Source organism: Olea europaea, chromosome 4, assembly GCF_002742605.1.
Source record: "Olea europaea var. sylvestris chromosome 4, O_europaea_v1, whole genome shotgun sequence".
NCBI lineage: Eukaryota > Viridiplantae > Streptophyta > Magnoliopsida > Lamiales > Oleaceae > Olea > Olea europaea.
Window position 1 is genome coordinate 5,154,824 of NC_036240.1, and position 15,399 is coordinate 5,170,222.

Below are 15,399 nucleotides of genomic sequence, written 5' to 3' on the forward strand. Positions count from 1 at the left end.
CTTAGAAACTCCCTACTTTTAAAAAGCATCTTCTACAACTTAGAAAGTATCTATAAATTTAGAAAGTAAAAATTTATAAGTACCCCAACAAGTTCTTTATATTTAACACTTAAATTTACCATTTCCAAAAATTTAAAACGTTATTTATAAATTAAAACGTTAATTTAAAAGTCTCTTGGAACATTATTTTCAATGTTGGCTCTTTAAAATAGAAAGTATTTTACATTTAAGAGTAATGCTATTTTGGAGTAGCTCACTATCATAGTCGTCCTATGTGGCATACATGTGGCGGTTAGTAATTTGATGCATTAAAGTGATAGTCTTTTATTTCTTTATGCATCAAACCACTAACAGTCATATATATGTCACGTAGGGCGATTGCAAATAACGTTATTCTATATTTAAAGAGTCTTTTGGAGATATTCCAAAAAAGCCCACTTATTTATTCTCAATTATGCCTTTACGCTCTCCATTTGTTGACCTAGATAAATGTAACGTAAATGTTCAAAAATGCCCTTGTGATTCATGCACCAGCAAATTAACACTTAATTGCCCGGTTTGAAGAAGGTCCAACACCGTTCTGGATGCCTCCAAATTTGACAAGGCCTAAAGGGATGTTCTGGAAAGCACCAAATTTTAAAGCCATCGGAAATATTTCATGCTGATTTTCACTTCAGATCCATTTTTGTCGATATTTTGCTTCCGGGAATCTTTTTTGAGACACAATCTCTCGTAGTGCATTGTAATCCCCTCTTTTAGTTCGTAACTCCTCATTCCATGTGTAACTCACATTGATCTCTTAAAAATGTGAAAACAAGAAAAACATGAAATAAGCTAACAATAGTACAAGTAAATGACTATAAATAAGTATAAGAATTACAATTATAAAATGACATTATCTAACTTTAGTAACTAAATTTATCATAAAATACTTAAAAAGTGACAACATGCCATTTAGCTCAAATATAAAACGTTGCTTATAAGTAAAAACTTTTCCTTTATATAAAAAAATTATTTAAAAGTACTAAAATTAATAAAACTAAAATTTACTTATAAGTGAAAAACTAATTATAATTTAAAATTTTAATTATAAATTACTTTTTATGTTAAAAATTAACTTATACATAAATATCACTTGTCCATGCATGGTGAGAATTAAAATTAGATTTTTAATAAATTTTTATAAAAAAATTTGAAATGTGTGTTTAAAAAGTTGTGAAACCCATAAAATGTAGTTAATATTGATTGTTTGAATTTAACTTAGGTTAAAATCTGATTTAAATTAATACCAACCAGAAGTACGAGTTCATATAAAAAATTATTAATTGAAACATTCACTAAAGGGTATGTGATTTTATTCTTTTAAAGCACTTTTGTAGCTGGTGTATAATATCAATTTAAAAATACAATCACCAAAATTGAATAATATCAATTTAAAAATACAATCACCAAAATTGAACCTGTCATTAACACCCAAAATTAGTACTTTTAAAAACGCCCATAACCAGTCCTCCGAAACTTCCAAGCAGGCTCCAAGAGATGCTAATTTTGGGGCTTGACATGTAACTTGAGCTAAACAAATACTGGAGAAAAATTGAGTCCAGGAATAATGACATTCAAGTGCTTATTTATGGGATTTTGACTGAAGTTATGAAATAAAGAAAAGAGTAAGAAAGAAATTTACAATTAAAGTTGAGAGACGAAATAGTAATTTTCTTTAAAGTTCTCAATTAAATCAAGGGAAAATTGCAGCCGAGGTACCAAACATTTCGTTTATTAGCAGACTTTGTCCAAACCTTTAATTTGTGCCATTGGAGGTATCAAACCTTTCAAAAATCTGCACCCGAAGTCCAAATGGATGGAAATCGTCCATTTGATCGTTAGTTGACCAATAAAATTAAACATTGACCAATTTTTGACCAATTGAAAAGGGTAAAAAGGTAATAGTTAGTTAACCCTATAATAAAATAATTAAAATAAATAACTAAAACATTAAAAAAATACTATTCATCTCCTTCTTCACCCACCCCACCCCCACCCGCACGCCACCCTACTCCCACGCCATCCAAAACCAAAAACAGAAATTAAATAGCTGCTTTCTTCTTCAACCTCCCCACCCCATCGCACCCCACCTCACCCCACTCCTGGTCAAAAACCCTTCAAGCAAGTAGTGCAAAGTATCATCTGAATCAGCGATTTTTATGGTGAAAAATGATTCGTCAGCTGCACCTTTCATGGGTGGGCGCACCACCCAAATAAATCTCTGTTCACTCAATTCTAAACCAATAACTAGCTTTGTAATTTGCTGAGCTGAAAGCATCCCACCACTTCCAGATGAAACAAATATTATTGAGCCGAAAGCATCCCACCTCCACAGCTCTGTAATTTGCTGAGCCANCACCCGCACGCCACCATACCCCCATGCCATCCAAAACCAAAAACAGAAATTAAATAGCTGCCTTCTTCTTCAACCTCCCCACCCCATCGCACCCCACCTCACCCCACTACTGGTCAAAAACCCTTCAAGCAAGTAGTGCGAAGTATCATCTGAATCAGCAATTTTTATGGTGAAAAATGATTCGTCAGCTGCACCTTTCATGGGTGGGTGCACCACCCAAATAAATCTCTGTTCACTTAATTCTAAACCAATAACCAGCTTTGTAATTTGCTGAGCCGAAAGCATCCCACCACTTCCAAATGAAACAAATATTATTGAGCCGAAAGCATCCCACCTCCACAGCTCTGTAATTTGCTGAGCCGAAACCGGGATCTTCACCATGGACCTCCAGATTTTATTTTCCTCGAAAGGTTTCAGAGTTGTGGAGTCCAAATCTTCTCATGCATTCAGCAGGATCCCATCATATTGTGGAATCCGATTCCCTATGCTCACATACTCGTAGTAATGTTGATCGTTCCGGTCCAACATGGGATCGACCACGTCCTCTGGTTGAAGAAGAAGGCAGCTGTTTTGGGTTTGGGTTGATGGTGGGGTGCGACGGGGTGCGGAGGTTGAAGAAGAAGGCAGCTGTTTAATTTCTGTTTTTGGTTTTGGATGGGGTGGGGGTATGGTGGTGTGCGGGTGGGCGTGGGGTGGGTGAAGAAGGAGATGAATAGTATTTTTTTTAATGTTTTAGTTATTTATTTTAATTGTTTTATTAAAGGGTTAAGTAACTTTTACCTTTTTATCCTTTTCAATTGGTCAAAATTTGGTCAATATTTAATTTTATTGGTCAACTAACGGTCAAATGGACGGTTTACATCCATTTGGACTTCGGGTGCAGATTTTTGAACGGTTTGGTACCTCCAGTGGCACAAATTAAAGGTTTGGGCAAAATTTGCTAATAAACGAAAGCTTTGGTACCTCGACTGCAATTTTCCCTTAAATCAATATTAACCGGTGAAATTGGAAGAATAGTGGGGATGCAAGAGTATTGCAATTTGCTATCGCTCAAGGAAATAATTGTATTACGAAGTTTCTTCAAGTGAGGAAAATATCGCAATGTGAAGTTTTCTCACGTAATTTTAGGCTTCTTCTCAAGTAGCATTAGAACGTTATAAGTATATTTTATACACTTATTCAAATATTTAAATATAGATAGTTTGAAGTTCTTTTAATTAGGGCCTAATTTATCGTATACCTCGTTTATTAGGTAAAACTTGATGATTGGACGTGAAATTAAAAAGAAAGAAATGAAAAATGGTGAAATCCAAAGTTAAATGACCTAATTGTAACTTTTTAATAGTTAATTCGGACCACAAAATGAAAATTGAAGATATTGCGGGTTCAACTGGATACAATTAGAAGTTAAATGACCAAAATTACAATAGAAAAAGATTTAAAAGAATCAAGAATCGAATTTGATGACCAAATTGCAATCTATAAAAATTACAACTAGCGGTTGGCATATCCCTCATTGCCCAAACGCTAGGTTGCTGAAAAATCTATTGAAACTGGGCACCTAGGTGCCACTGAAGTCCACTTTTACATAAAAATCTTCCCAAACAGTAAATCTAATGCGATTTTTCATCTAATTTTCGAACTTTATAAAATAACAAATAGTCCCGTACATCAAAAAGAACCTCTCATACGCATAAATTCATAAATTAACATCATCAAAGAGATGACAATCCATTGTTCTTGTGAGAATTAAAGGGCAATTACAAATTTTCTATAAATTGTAGTTTCAGCCTTGTTTTTGGAGAGACAAGAAGAAGATAAATTGGAGATTCATAAAAAACTAAAATAAAAAATAAATAAAAAGAAGAAGAAAAGAAAAATTATTTAAGGATTCAAGATTTCAAAATCCAATTTCTTCTTTTTCATCAATTTAAAATTCGGATTTTGCTCTTCCAATTAAACATATTTTATAACAATTTTGTAATACTAAGCTAGAGTTTTAATTACTTAGACATTGGATGAAGCTTTATTATGATGTTTTAATATAAGTTCGAAATTTGATGTCTGATATGTATTTATTCTTGAATGAATGTTTTAAGTTTTATTGATTCTCGAGAGAAACAATATGATAGATTGTTTTATAACAATCATTGCAAAATCCAATAAGGGTTAGAAATATACTACTATGTTTTGCATGATTTCTTTAAATGTTAAAGCATTTTTAATGAATTCTTTCACGTTCTATCTTTCATAGAGATATGAGAAGATTAGATAAGAGAAAATATTTAATTAACATCGAGAGATGCTTTTAGTTAATTAAGAAACATTTATCAACAAGAATATGTCCATATTGTCATGTTATTAATTTGCATCAAAACTGAGTAATTTGTAATGATAGAATGGCACCATGGTGTAGTTATGGTGATATGAGGCTATACATGGAGTAGAGTTGTGGTAATCAAGTTACATACGAAGAATTGTCTTCTACGTTCTTAAAGGATGTGAAAAAGTGTCCAAGATAGATTTCCTAGACAATGACAAGAAAATTGAAGATTGTAGCACGAAGAAGTCAAATTTGTAAAGTCTTTGTAACTGTTTTGTCTACCACATTTAATTGAACAACAGTGGCATGTACCCATCAAAGGGTGCGATGATGAGTATCAAGACCAGTGGTGAAGCTAATACTATTGGTCACATAAGGCTAATGTTGATAATTGATTGTTGGCCATAGATTATCAACGACTGTAATAACGAGATAGTTTATTAATATTTAATTAAATAATATAAAAAATTCTTCAATCAATACATAAATGCACTAAAACGTAAAAATCATATACATATGAAAATATATTCCAATAAAAACCAAAACAATAATAAAAAAAAGACAATAACAAATAAATGATACAACTTCACTCGATAAATGTAAACTCAAACAACTGCATTTTTCGGGATCTTGTATTTTGAAAGTGCTTATAGCACATTCTCCATTTTGATTGTAGGATTTTTCAATCCAGAATTATAACTGAAATTAGATCTTACCAAGCAAGCAACACAACTCATTCAACCTTTTTCCCTATTTGTAACACATCACTAAAGAAACAAATCAATGTTTTCAAAGTTAATTTCACCTAATTCCATTTTAATTCACTTATTGACCACATCTACTTGCATATTAAGAGTACCGTTGAACCCATCCTCGTAATAAATATTTGATTTAGACTTGATTAGTAAAATATTAAGCTGTCTTCAGCTTAATAAGTAAAAAATTAATCTGTCCATGACATTAATTTTGGGAAAAGGAGATTTTTTTTTTTTTATTCAAGAAAATCTGGAAATCCCCCCCCCCCCCACCCCCCAACTCCACTACTTTGTTATAAATTCCTCTGACGTTTTTCCTTCTCCCTATTTGCACTTCTTCAGAATTAGCTGCTTCCATCTTTCAACTTTTACACTTTCTCCCACTATAATCCACAGACTAAGGAGCCATTTTTATTTGTGAATTTTTCGACAAAGTTGTCATATCATATCTTTAAAATTTTTGGTGAGAATTCCTATCATATCCTATCCTATCTTTTGTACCGAATGATCATAAACATATATATCTAGTATCATATCATACTAGTTCTTTAGTATAACATTCGTCAATATGAATTTACTAAGTTAAATGGGAAAAACTACTTGCACACCATAAAAGAAATATTATTCATTTAGCATAAAATTTGATGTAATCATTTGGAGATGGTACCTCAAATTGGTGTGAAAATTGCACCAATTTGATTTAAAAGCTACACTAAATTGGTGCAAATCATTGGAGATGCCATATAAGGAGGTTATTTTGGAATGGAACAAGAAGCAAAATGATAGGAGTGTGCCTTTTGGAAACGCAGCCAGAACGGAGAAACAAGTATCTAGGACATCACCTTGTCGGAAAATGAAATGGAGAAATTGAATTTATAGTCCTCAATTCATACTTAAATTTTAATTACTATTTGTTGATAAACATATCCTTGATTTTCAATTTTATAGTGATTAAAGTGCAAAATTATCGTTGTGATAATTAAAAGAAATTGACACAAATAATGCTAAAATGAATATAATACTAGCATTTTTAAGTAGAATTTAAGATTTAATAGAAAATAAGAGAAGAAATAAAGAGTTAAAATTCAATTGTGTATTATTATGAACCAATGTCCTATATTTATAGGGTCCAAAATAAGAGTTACAATTGGAATAAAATAGATCTTCTAAACTATAGATAAGACTTATCCATGTATTATGATAATACTAAATAATCATCAATAATTATCTCATTATTTTACAACACTCCCCCTTTGATTATTATTTGTACAATAACTGCCTCGTTAAAACTTTGTTTGATAAAAACCCAATGGGAAAAAAATCAGACAAAGGAAAAAAAGTACAGTTATTTTGGAGTACTAAAAATAAATGCTGCCTTATTAAAATCTTGCTAGGAAAAATCAGTGGGACAAAACCTAAGTTAAGGAAAAAGAGTACAGCTACTCCCCCTGATGTTGATAACTGAAAATCTTTGATCGACGCATTCCAATCTCATGAATTAATTTCTTGAATGTAGATGTTGGCAGTGCTTTTGTGAATAAATCGGTCGCATTGTCACTTGAGCGAATTTGTTGGATATCGATATCTTCATTCTTTTAAAACTCATGTGTATGAAAGAATTTTGGAGAAATATGATTTGTCCTATCATCTTTAATATAGTCTCCTTTGAGTTATGCAATACAAGTTGCATTGTCTTCATACAAAATTATTGGACTATCCTTTGTTGAAATTAATCCGCATGATGCTTGGATATGATGGGTCATGTTTCTCAACCATACACGTTCTCAGTCTGCTTCATGAATTGCAATAATTTCAGAATGATTTGAAGATATAGCTGTCGAAAATTACTTCACAGATCTCCATGATATAGCCGTTCCTCCACGTGTAAACACATAACTTGTTTGTGATTTAGCTTTATGTGGGTCAAATAGATAATCTGCATCTACATATCCCACTAAAGCTGATCCCGACTTTTGAGAATAAAATAATTTCAAATCAATAGTACCATTTAGGTAACGAAAAATATGTTTAACAACATTTCAATGTCTTTGAGTTGGTGTAGAGCTATATGTTGCAAGAAGATTTATAGAAAAAGTTATGTTGGGTCGAGTGCAATTTATAAGATAAGTTAATGCCTCAATTGCACTAAGATATAGTACTTCAGGACCAATAACTTTTTTTCCTTCTTCAAGTGGACGAAATGGATCTTTTTTCTCATCAAGTGATCGAACAACCATAGGTGATGCCAATGGTATGCATTATCCATGTAAAAACGTTTTAAAACTTTTTCTGTATACGTAGATTGGTGAACAAATAATTCATTTGCGAAATGTTCAATCTGCAATCCAAGACAAAATTTGATTTTTCCCAAATTCTTCATCTCAAATTCATTTTTCAAATAATCAGCAGTTTTGTTGAGTTCTCCATGAGTTCCAATTAAATTTAAATCATCAACATAAACTGTCACAATTGCAAATCCACTATTTGTTTTCTTTATGAAAAAGCATGGGCAAACATCGTCATTTTTATAACCCTCATTCAACAAATATTCGTTAAGGCGATTATACCACATGCGTCCGGATTGTTTTAATCCATATAATGATCTTTACAATTTAATTGAGAACATTGTTCTCGGGCATGTATCGTTTGTTCCTGATATCTTAAGTCCTTCGGGGACTTTCATAGATATGTCACTATCAAGTAAACCATACATATATGCAATTATTACATCCATAAGGCGCATATCAAATTTTTGTAATACGGTCAAACTAATTAAGAATCTAAAAGTGATGGTGTCCATTACGGGAGAATATGTTTCCTCATGATTAATTCCTGGTCTTTGTGAGGAACTTTGAGCTACTAGTTGGATTTTGTACCTTGTGATTTCATTATTTTCATTTCTTTTTGGTACAAAGATCCATTTGTATTCAACATGGATTACATTTTCAGGTGTTCGAACCACAGCTCCAAACACTTTTCGTTTCTCCAAAGAATTCAATTATGCATGTATGACTTCTTTCCATTTTGGTCAATCATTTCTATTTTGACAGTCTTTAACTGATTGTGGTTCAAGGTCTTCATTCTGTATAATATCAAGAGCCACATTAAATGTGAAAATATTATCTATAACAACATTATTTCGTTCCCATAATTTATCAGATAACATATAATTTATTGAAATCTCATTATTTTCGAACGCTTACGGTTCTTCAAGAACTGTATTTTCAATATCTGATTGATCAATCTTTTCCAATATAACTTCTTCCAAAATTTTTGTTTGGTTTTTCTCATGTACTTTTCTTTTTCGAGGTACAGAGTCTTTTGAACCAACTGGTCGATCACGCTTCTGACGTATTTGAGATTTATTTGTTACAGCAGATTTTCTTACAGGAACATCAATTTTTACTTGAATATTTTCTGTTGGAACATATGATTTTGTCACTTTTCTTGTGTCAACAAATACATCAGATAATTGATTTGCAACTCTTTGCAAATAAATGATTTTTTCAACCTCTTACTCACATTGGTTGCTACGGGGATCAAAATGAGATAAAGTTGTTTCATTCCAAGAAATTTTACCTGATTTTTTAGGATATAGTTTTTCCCTCCCAAAATTGGGAAAGTCATTTTTATCAAAATGACGATATACAAAACGTGCAGTAAATAAATCACCCGTTAAAGGTTCAAGATACCTAATAATTGATGGTGAATCAAAATCCACATAAATTTCAAATTTTCGTTGGGAACCCATTTTAGTATGTTGTGGGGGTGAAATAGAAACTTGGACAGCACAACCAAAGACCCGTAGGTGAGAAATATCAGGCTCATAACCAAATGTCAGTTGCAAGGGTGAATATTGATAATAGGCAGTTAGTCTAATACGACCCAATGATGCAGCATGTAGTATGACCTAACCCCAAATAGAAGCTGGGAGTTTTGTTTTCATAAGTAATGGTCTAGCAATAAGTTGTAGATGCTTAATAAACGACTCTGCCAAGCCATTTTGTGTATGGACATGTGCAATTGAATGTTCAATTACAATCCCGATTGACATACAATAATCATCGAATGCTTGTTATCTAAATTCACCAGCATTGTCAAGACGAATAGTTTTAATTGAGTAATCGAGAAATTGTGCTCGTAATTTTATAATTTGAGCAAGTAGTCTAGCAAAGGTTACATTCCTAGTGAAAAGTAGGCAAACATGTGACCATCTAGTAGAAAAATCATTTAATACAATAAAATAACGAAATGATCCGCATGGTGGGTTATTGTCCCACATATATCTCCATGAATTCTTTCCAAGAAAGTTGAAGATTCAATATTGACCTTTGTAGTTAAAGGTCTAATGACTAATTTGCATTGCGCACAAGCTACACATGGATAATCATTAGGTAAAAGAATCTTTTGGTTCTTTAAAGGATGTCTATATGAATTATTTATTATTCGACGCATCACTATAGCTCCTGGATGTCCAAGTCGATCATGCCAAAGTATAACATTTTTTGGGTCAACGAATTCTGGTTCGTGACATTATTTGGTTCAACCATTTTTATAAATGTATAATACATACCAGATGGGAGTGCATGAAATTTTTTGTTTTATCTGTTTCTGACCAGATACAAAAGAAGTTATAAAAAGATATTCGATATTATTTTCTTATGTCGTTTCAATATGATATCCATTGCAACGGATATCTTTAAAACTAAGCAAATTTCTTCTGGATTTGCTAAAATAAAATGTATCGTTAATATATAATTTTGTATTATTTAGTAAAATAATACAAGCTCTTTTGGAGCGCCTTCAACGATATTCGATGCACCTGATATTGTTTTGACATTATTTTCTTTTAATGTTAAGTCCAAAAAATATTTTTTGTCTTGAAGGATAGTATGTGTAGTTGCACTATCAATCAAGCAGGTGTCTTAACAATCCATCATAAATCTATCAATATAACAAAATAAATATATTTTTTTTAAAAAAACTTGAATTTAAATTCAAATTGATAAACATAATTAATACTGTGAAATTAACGATAGATAATAAAGTTTAAAATTTTTACGAAAAGTAAAAATATATTTCAAACTAAATTTCTAAAATAAAGGAAAATACTCGAAAAAAAAAACTAATCTATATCTTCCATCACACCACCCCCAATCAAATGGTCAATATTTTCATTGGAATCAACAAAGAAATTGGAGACATCCAAATGAGTCACATCAATTGGACCATCATAGTTAACAAAATTTGTCTCCACTTTTTTCTTTCCCTTAATTGATTTTTTGTAGAGATCCACAAGGTGTTTTGCCGTACGACAGGTACATGTACAATGTCTTTTCATTCCACATCTAAAACAACTTTCTTCATGTACCTTTTTAGGTATGCTACTTTCATTTACTTTGTGCCTTTTGAAATTTTTTCCTTATTGTTGATAACTTTGTTGATTATTTCGTTCATGGCTTACTCTGCGTGCACGTCTGCATCCACATCTAAATCCATGTCCATGTCCATGTCGACGTCCGTGTCCTTGTCTTGATATTGCATTTGCTTCAGGCAATGCAGTACCATTTGCTTTAGGCAATTGTACAGAACCAATTGGACGTAATCCATGATTTTTCATCAGCAGTTCACTATTCTCTTCAGTAACAAGCAGATAAGATATAAGTTTTGAATACTTCTTGAAACCACGCTCGCAATATTACTACTGCAGGAGCACATTCAAGGCGTGAAAAGGGGAAAAAGTTTCTCCAACATATCTTCATCAGTGATTTTTTCTCCACACAATGTCAATTTTGAACATATTCTGAATAATTCAAAATTGTACCCGCTAACAATTTTGAAATCTTGCAAACGAAGGTGCATCAACTCATAACAGGCTTTGGGAAGGACTATAGTCCTTTGATGATCAAATCTTTCAGTTAATTTTTTCCAAAGAACCTATGGATCTTTCTCAGTAAGATATTCAATTTTTAGTTCATCGTGAAGATGATGACGAAGGAAGATGAGTGCTTTTGCACGATCCTGTAGGGATTCTTTATTTCCTTATTTTATTGTCTCTCCCAAACCTTTTGAGATAAGATGGATATCAACATCAAGTACCCATGATAAATAAATTTTTTCAGAGATATCAAGTGCGGCAAACTTAAGTTTTGTGATGTTTGCCATTTGATTAACTACACAATAAAGTAAAAGAAAATATAATTAGTTTCGAAGAATATGATTAAACATCATATAATAATTAATCAAGCAGTCAATATCAATATGACATAAGTTACGTGTTTTCCTTCAAGGATAAACATTAAAATAATATGTTCTTCGAAACATATGCTACTTCAGGAGCACGTTGTAGAACCCTAAATAATTTTATAAACACCTTAGTGGCACTAAAACATGAATATTGGATGGCTAAAGTATACTTCAGATTTTTAGTCTCATTTGAGACCATTTACGATATAGAAAATATTCGATTTGAAAAATGATATCTAAAGAACAGTTGTAGCTCTTTAAGTTAGCTTTCCAACGTACTTTGAATTACCTCAATCAGATATTGGGAGAAGAAGTTATGATAAAAATACTAAAGGCTGTACAGTATCAACCGAAGTACGCGGAATATGAAATGTCAAATTCCTACACGATTTTCTAGCACCTTCTTAAACCTATAACTCCCACATAAATGGCACCCGTATTAATGAGTATTAGGCCCTTCACTTGCCCTTAAATTATGAGATTTTCATCTATAAATAGGTCCCAATGCATACACATTTTTCACACCAAGATAAAAGCTACTAAGCATAAAGAGAGAGTTTTCAAGTCTAGAAAAAAGAGAAAGGAGAGGGGAGAAAATTAGTTTTTTCTAGAAGTTTTGATGCTATCAAGAAGTGTTTTCCAAATATCAATTCTCAACGGAGTGTTTTTTTTGAAACATCAAAAGAGTACGTTTTTCAACAAGGTTCAAAGCATCAATTAAGATAGGTAGATGTGTAAAGTGTTAATTCGTGTTAAGTTATAAGTTTCTAGCAAATGAAAATTTATGTTAATGTTTGTATGTCTAATAGTTCCTCCGGTACGGCATACACCTCAATATCTAATAGTACCTCTGGGTACGACATGTACTTCCGATCGAGGTGTCCTGTTAAGTCATGACTCTACGTGTTTGGGATTCTACCGGAAATCTTACTATGAAAAGGTTTCTAAAGTTACAGTTTTGAAATGTATAGTTTGATCACGAATGCACCAATGATATCTATTGAGTTTTTTTAACTCACAGGTTTAACCCCTTCTCTATAGATTGATATGATTCTACCTTGGGCCTGGATGATGAAAAAGATGGAGAGTAGTGCAACGAGCCCATGGAAAACCCGGTGAACAAGTTATTTAGATTTATTTTTGTGAACGTTTTCAATGTTATTTCTTTAAAGTATTTGAATAACGCTGAACGCGAGAACAAGTTGTGTTTTATTCAAATAAATTACGTTCTGTTATTTTTTTATTCAGTGTTTTATTTAAAGTATTCGAAAATTTGTTGTTAAAATTATCATTGTAAAAATTAAACTTCCGCTAAAACATATTCTCCTATAACTAAACCACCGATTAGTTAAGTAAAGTAAGTAGCGTTCCGGTCCACAAGGGGTCGGAGCATTACACACGTATTTTATTATTATTTATTCAAGATCAATACATCAATATTCTTCTGAAATATTGAAAAAATAATTTATGCTCTTCAGGAGCAAATAATATTCTTCGAGAATATTAATTATAATGTTGTGCTATTTCGGGAGCAACAACAAATTATTTATAATAAATAAATAAAGTACTAAATTCATAAATTATACTAGTATTAAAAGAATAGAACGTGATAATTAATTGAACGAAGACACAGTTACACGTGCAATGATATAAAATCATTACACAATTTTTATTTTATTTTATTGAAAGATGTAATGTTGGATATTAATTCCTGTCTTGCACATAAATTGAGAAAAGACGTGAATAACTCTTGAAAAAAAAATTGATGGAATAACATAGATCGGATGAATTCATACACTGATATGACATTAATAAAAAAAAAATAATGATCGGAGTGAAAATAATCATTACCTTTGCATGTTAAACTTTGGCTAAAATAAGTTAACAAAAGAATTACATTTAAACAATTACACACAATTGAGGCACGTCAGGGAATAATGGGTGGTAGAATATGTTATTTTTGCTTTAATCATAAACCATTGTGTCGAAGCAATAATGAGCGGCAGAATCAAGGGACAAATTTAGGCAGGTTACGCAATCACTTCGACAGAAATAATATGATTCCAATGTAAAATTCACGTGTTATCAAATTAATTTTTATATACGCGATAAATAATTATGCTTAAAAAAATTATTACATTCTTCAAACTTTAAAAAATTAAGCTACCGTGCTGATAACGTGTTATAAAATTAAAGTGAAGAGAGAAAATAAGAGAGGAAATAAAGAGTTAAAACTCAATTATGTATTATTATGAATCAATGCCCTATATTTATAGGGTCCAAAATAAAAGTTACAATTGGAATAATATAGATCTTCTAAACTATAGATAAGACTTATTCATGTATCATGATAATACTAAATAATCATCAATAATTATCCCATTATTTTACAACATATCCAAGAATATTGATTGAGTTTGAGTCGAGCAAGTTCTACAAAGAACCACTTTTATGTTTTTAACACACGTAAAAACTTCAAGCTACTACCAAAAGTCTTTCGAAAAAGTGTTAATTTTAAAAATAAAAATAGTAACGCTATGTGGCAGCACCCCATTGAGCAACATAGGGGCAGCTTTTATTGTTATGGCTCCAAGTCCAAGATTTCATCCAATAAGAAACTCACAATCGCTCGAATTGCAAGTTCTTCAAAATAATTGGTTAATCAGTTTGGGTTTGTGCAGAAAACTTTAATATATATAACCCATACACATAGTGATGGAGTTGCTTGAAATGTATAGATCAAAATCATTGTTTAATTGGTGAAAGAGAAACTGAAGAACAAGAAGATGAGGATTTGCGTTTGAATGGAGTTGATTGCATTCTTCCCTAGCACCCTCTAATGGTGGTTTGAGGTTTGTGCGCGTTGGTGCAGACGTTGAGGATGGTGCGAATGGATGACTTTGACAGAGGTGGTGTTGTTGTGGTGGGTAGAGGGTGGATGACTGGATTTGGCTGGAATGAGTGGTGGTGGAGGGGTGGAAGGAGTGGCGGTGTTGGTGGTTTGGTGGCGAAGATGATTGGTTGAAATGTTTGGTGATTTTGGGGGTGGGTGAGAGTTGGGTAGGGATTAGGAGTTTTGCATTTAGGAAGATGATAAACTATTTTTCTTTTATTTCTTTTCCTTTTTCTCGTTTTTTTTTTTATGTGAATAATGTAAAGTTATACTTTTACCCTTTATAAATAGTCAAAAGAGGTTAAAAAAAAAAAATTATGCTCAACTAACCTTTCATTTGGACCCCATGTATGAATTCTGAAAGGTTTGGTACCATGAGTAGAACAAATGAAATATTTGAATCAAGTTTGTAATAAAATGAAAGGTTTGGTACCATGATTACAATTCTCCCTATATTTTATGAAGACGGTATACCTTCAATTTTATATCAAGACAATAGCATGAAAAAATATTTCATCAGAGTTGTGACATTGAAGATATTGGCACACAAAATATGGATGGCTCAATGCATAAATTTTCATTGGTTGAAATCAAGAAGAATAGATATACTCTTTTTCCTTCACTCAAGTTCTTCCATTTGGTTTTTTTGACAATGTTTTGACGAGGCAATATTTTATTACTCCAAATTTTTTGTACTTTTCCCCTTCGTTTCGTATTTTTGTCCTATCAAATTTTCACCAAACAAGGCAATCAAGAGGGAGTTTTGTATTTTGTGAATGACCAT

General features: G+C 31.9%; 1 protein-coding gene across 1 annotated transcript; it reads right to left on the reverse strand.

The window, feature by feature from the left end:
• Window positions 1-2,467: 2,467 nt before the first annotated feature.
• LOC111392762 (UDP-glycosyltransferase 72E3-like) lies at window positions 2,468-11,044 on the reverse strand. Its single transcript, XM_023018161.1, has 4 exons — window positions 10,941-11,044; window positions 8,790-8,922; window positions 3,362-3,476; window positions 2,468-2,832 (listed from the first exon to the last, which is right to left on the reverse strand). Exons 1-4 carry the CDS (start codon window positions 11,042-11,044, stop codon window positions 2,468-2,470), a joined length of 717 nt encoding a protein of 238 aa, XP_022873929.1.
• Window positions 11,045-15,399: the final 4,355 nt, after the last annotated feature.

Coding starts and splice junctions, on each gene's coding strand:
- LOC111392762 (XM_023018161.1), bottom strand. CDS start 11,044: ATGGTACTGCATTGCCTGAAGCAAATGCAATATCAAGACAAGGACACG. Junction 8,923..10,940: donor GATGCAGACGTGCACGCAGA/GTAAGCCATGAA, acceptor TGTTGACACAAG/AAAAGTGACAAAATCATATG. Junction 3,477..8,789: donor CAGTTGGTTCAAAAGACTCT/GTACCTCGAAAA, acceptor CCTCACTTGAAG/AAACTTCGTAATACAATTAT.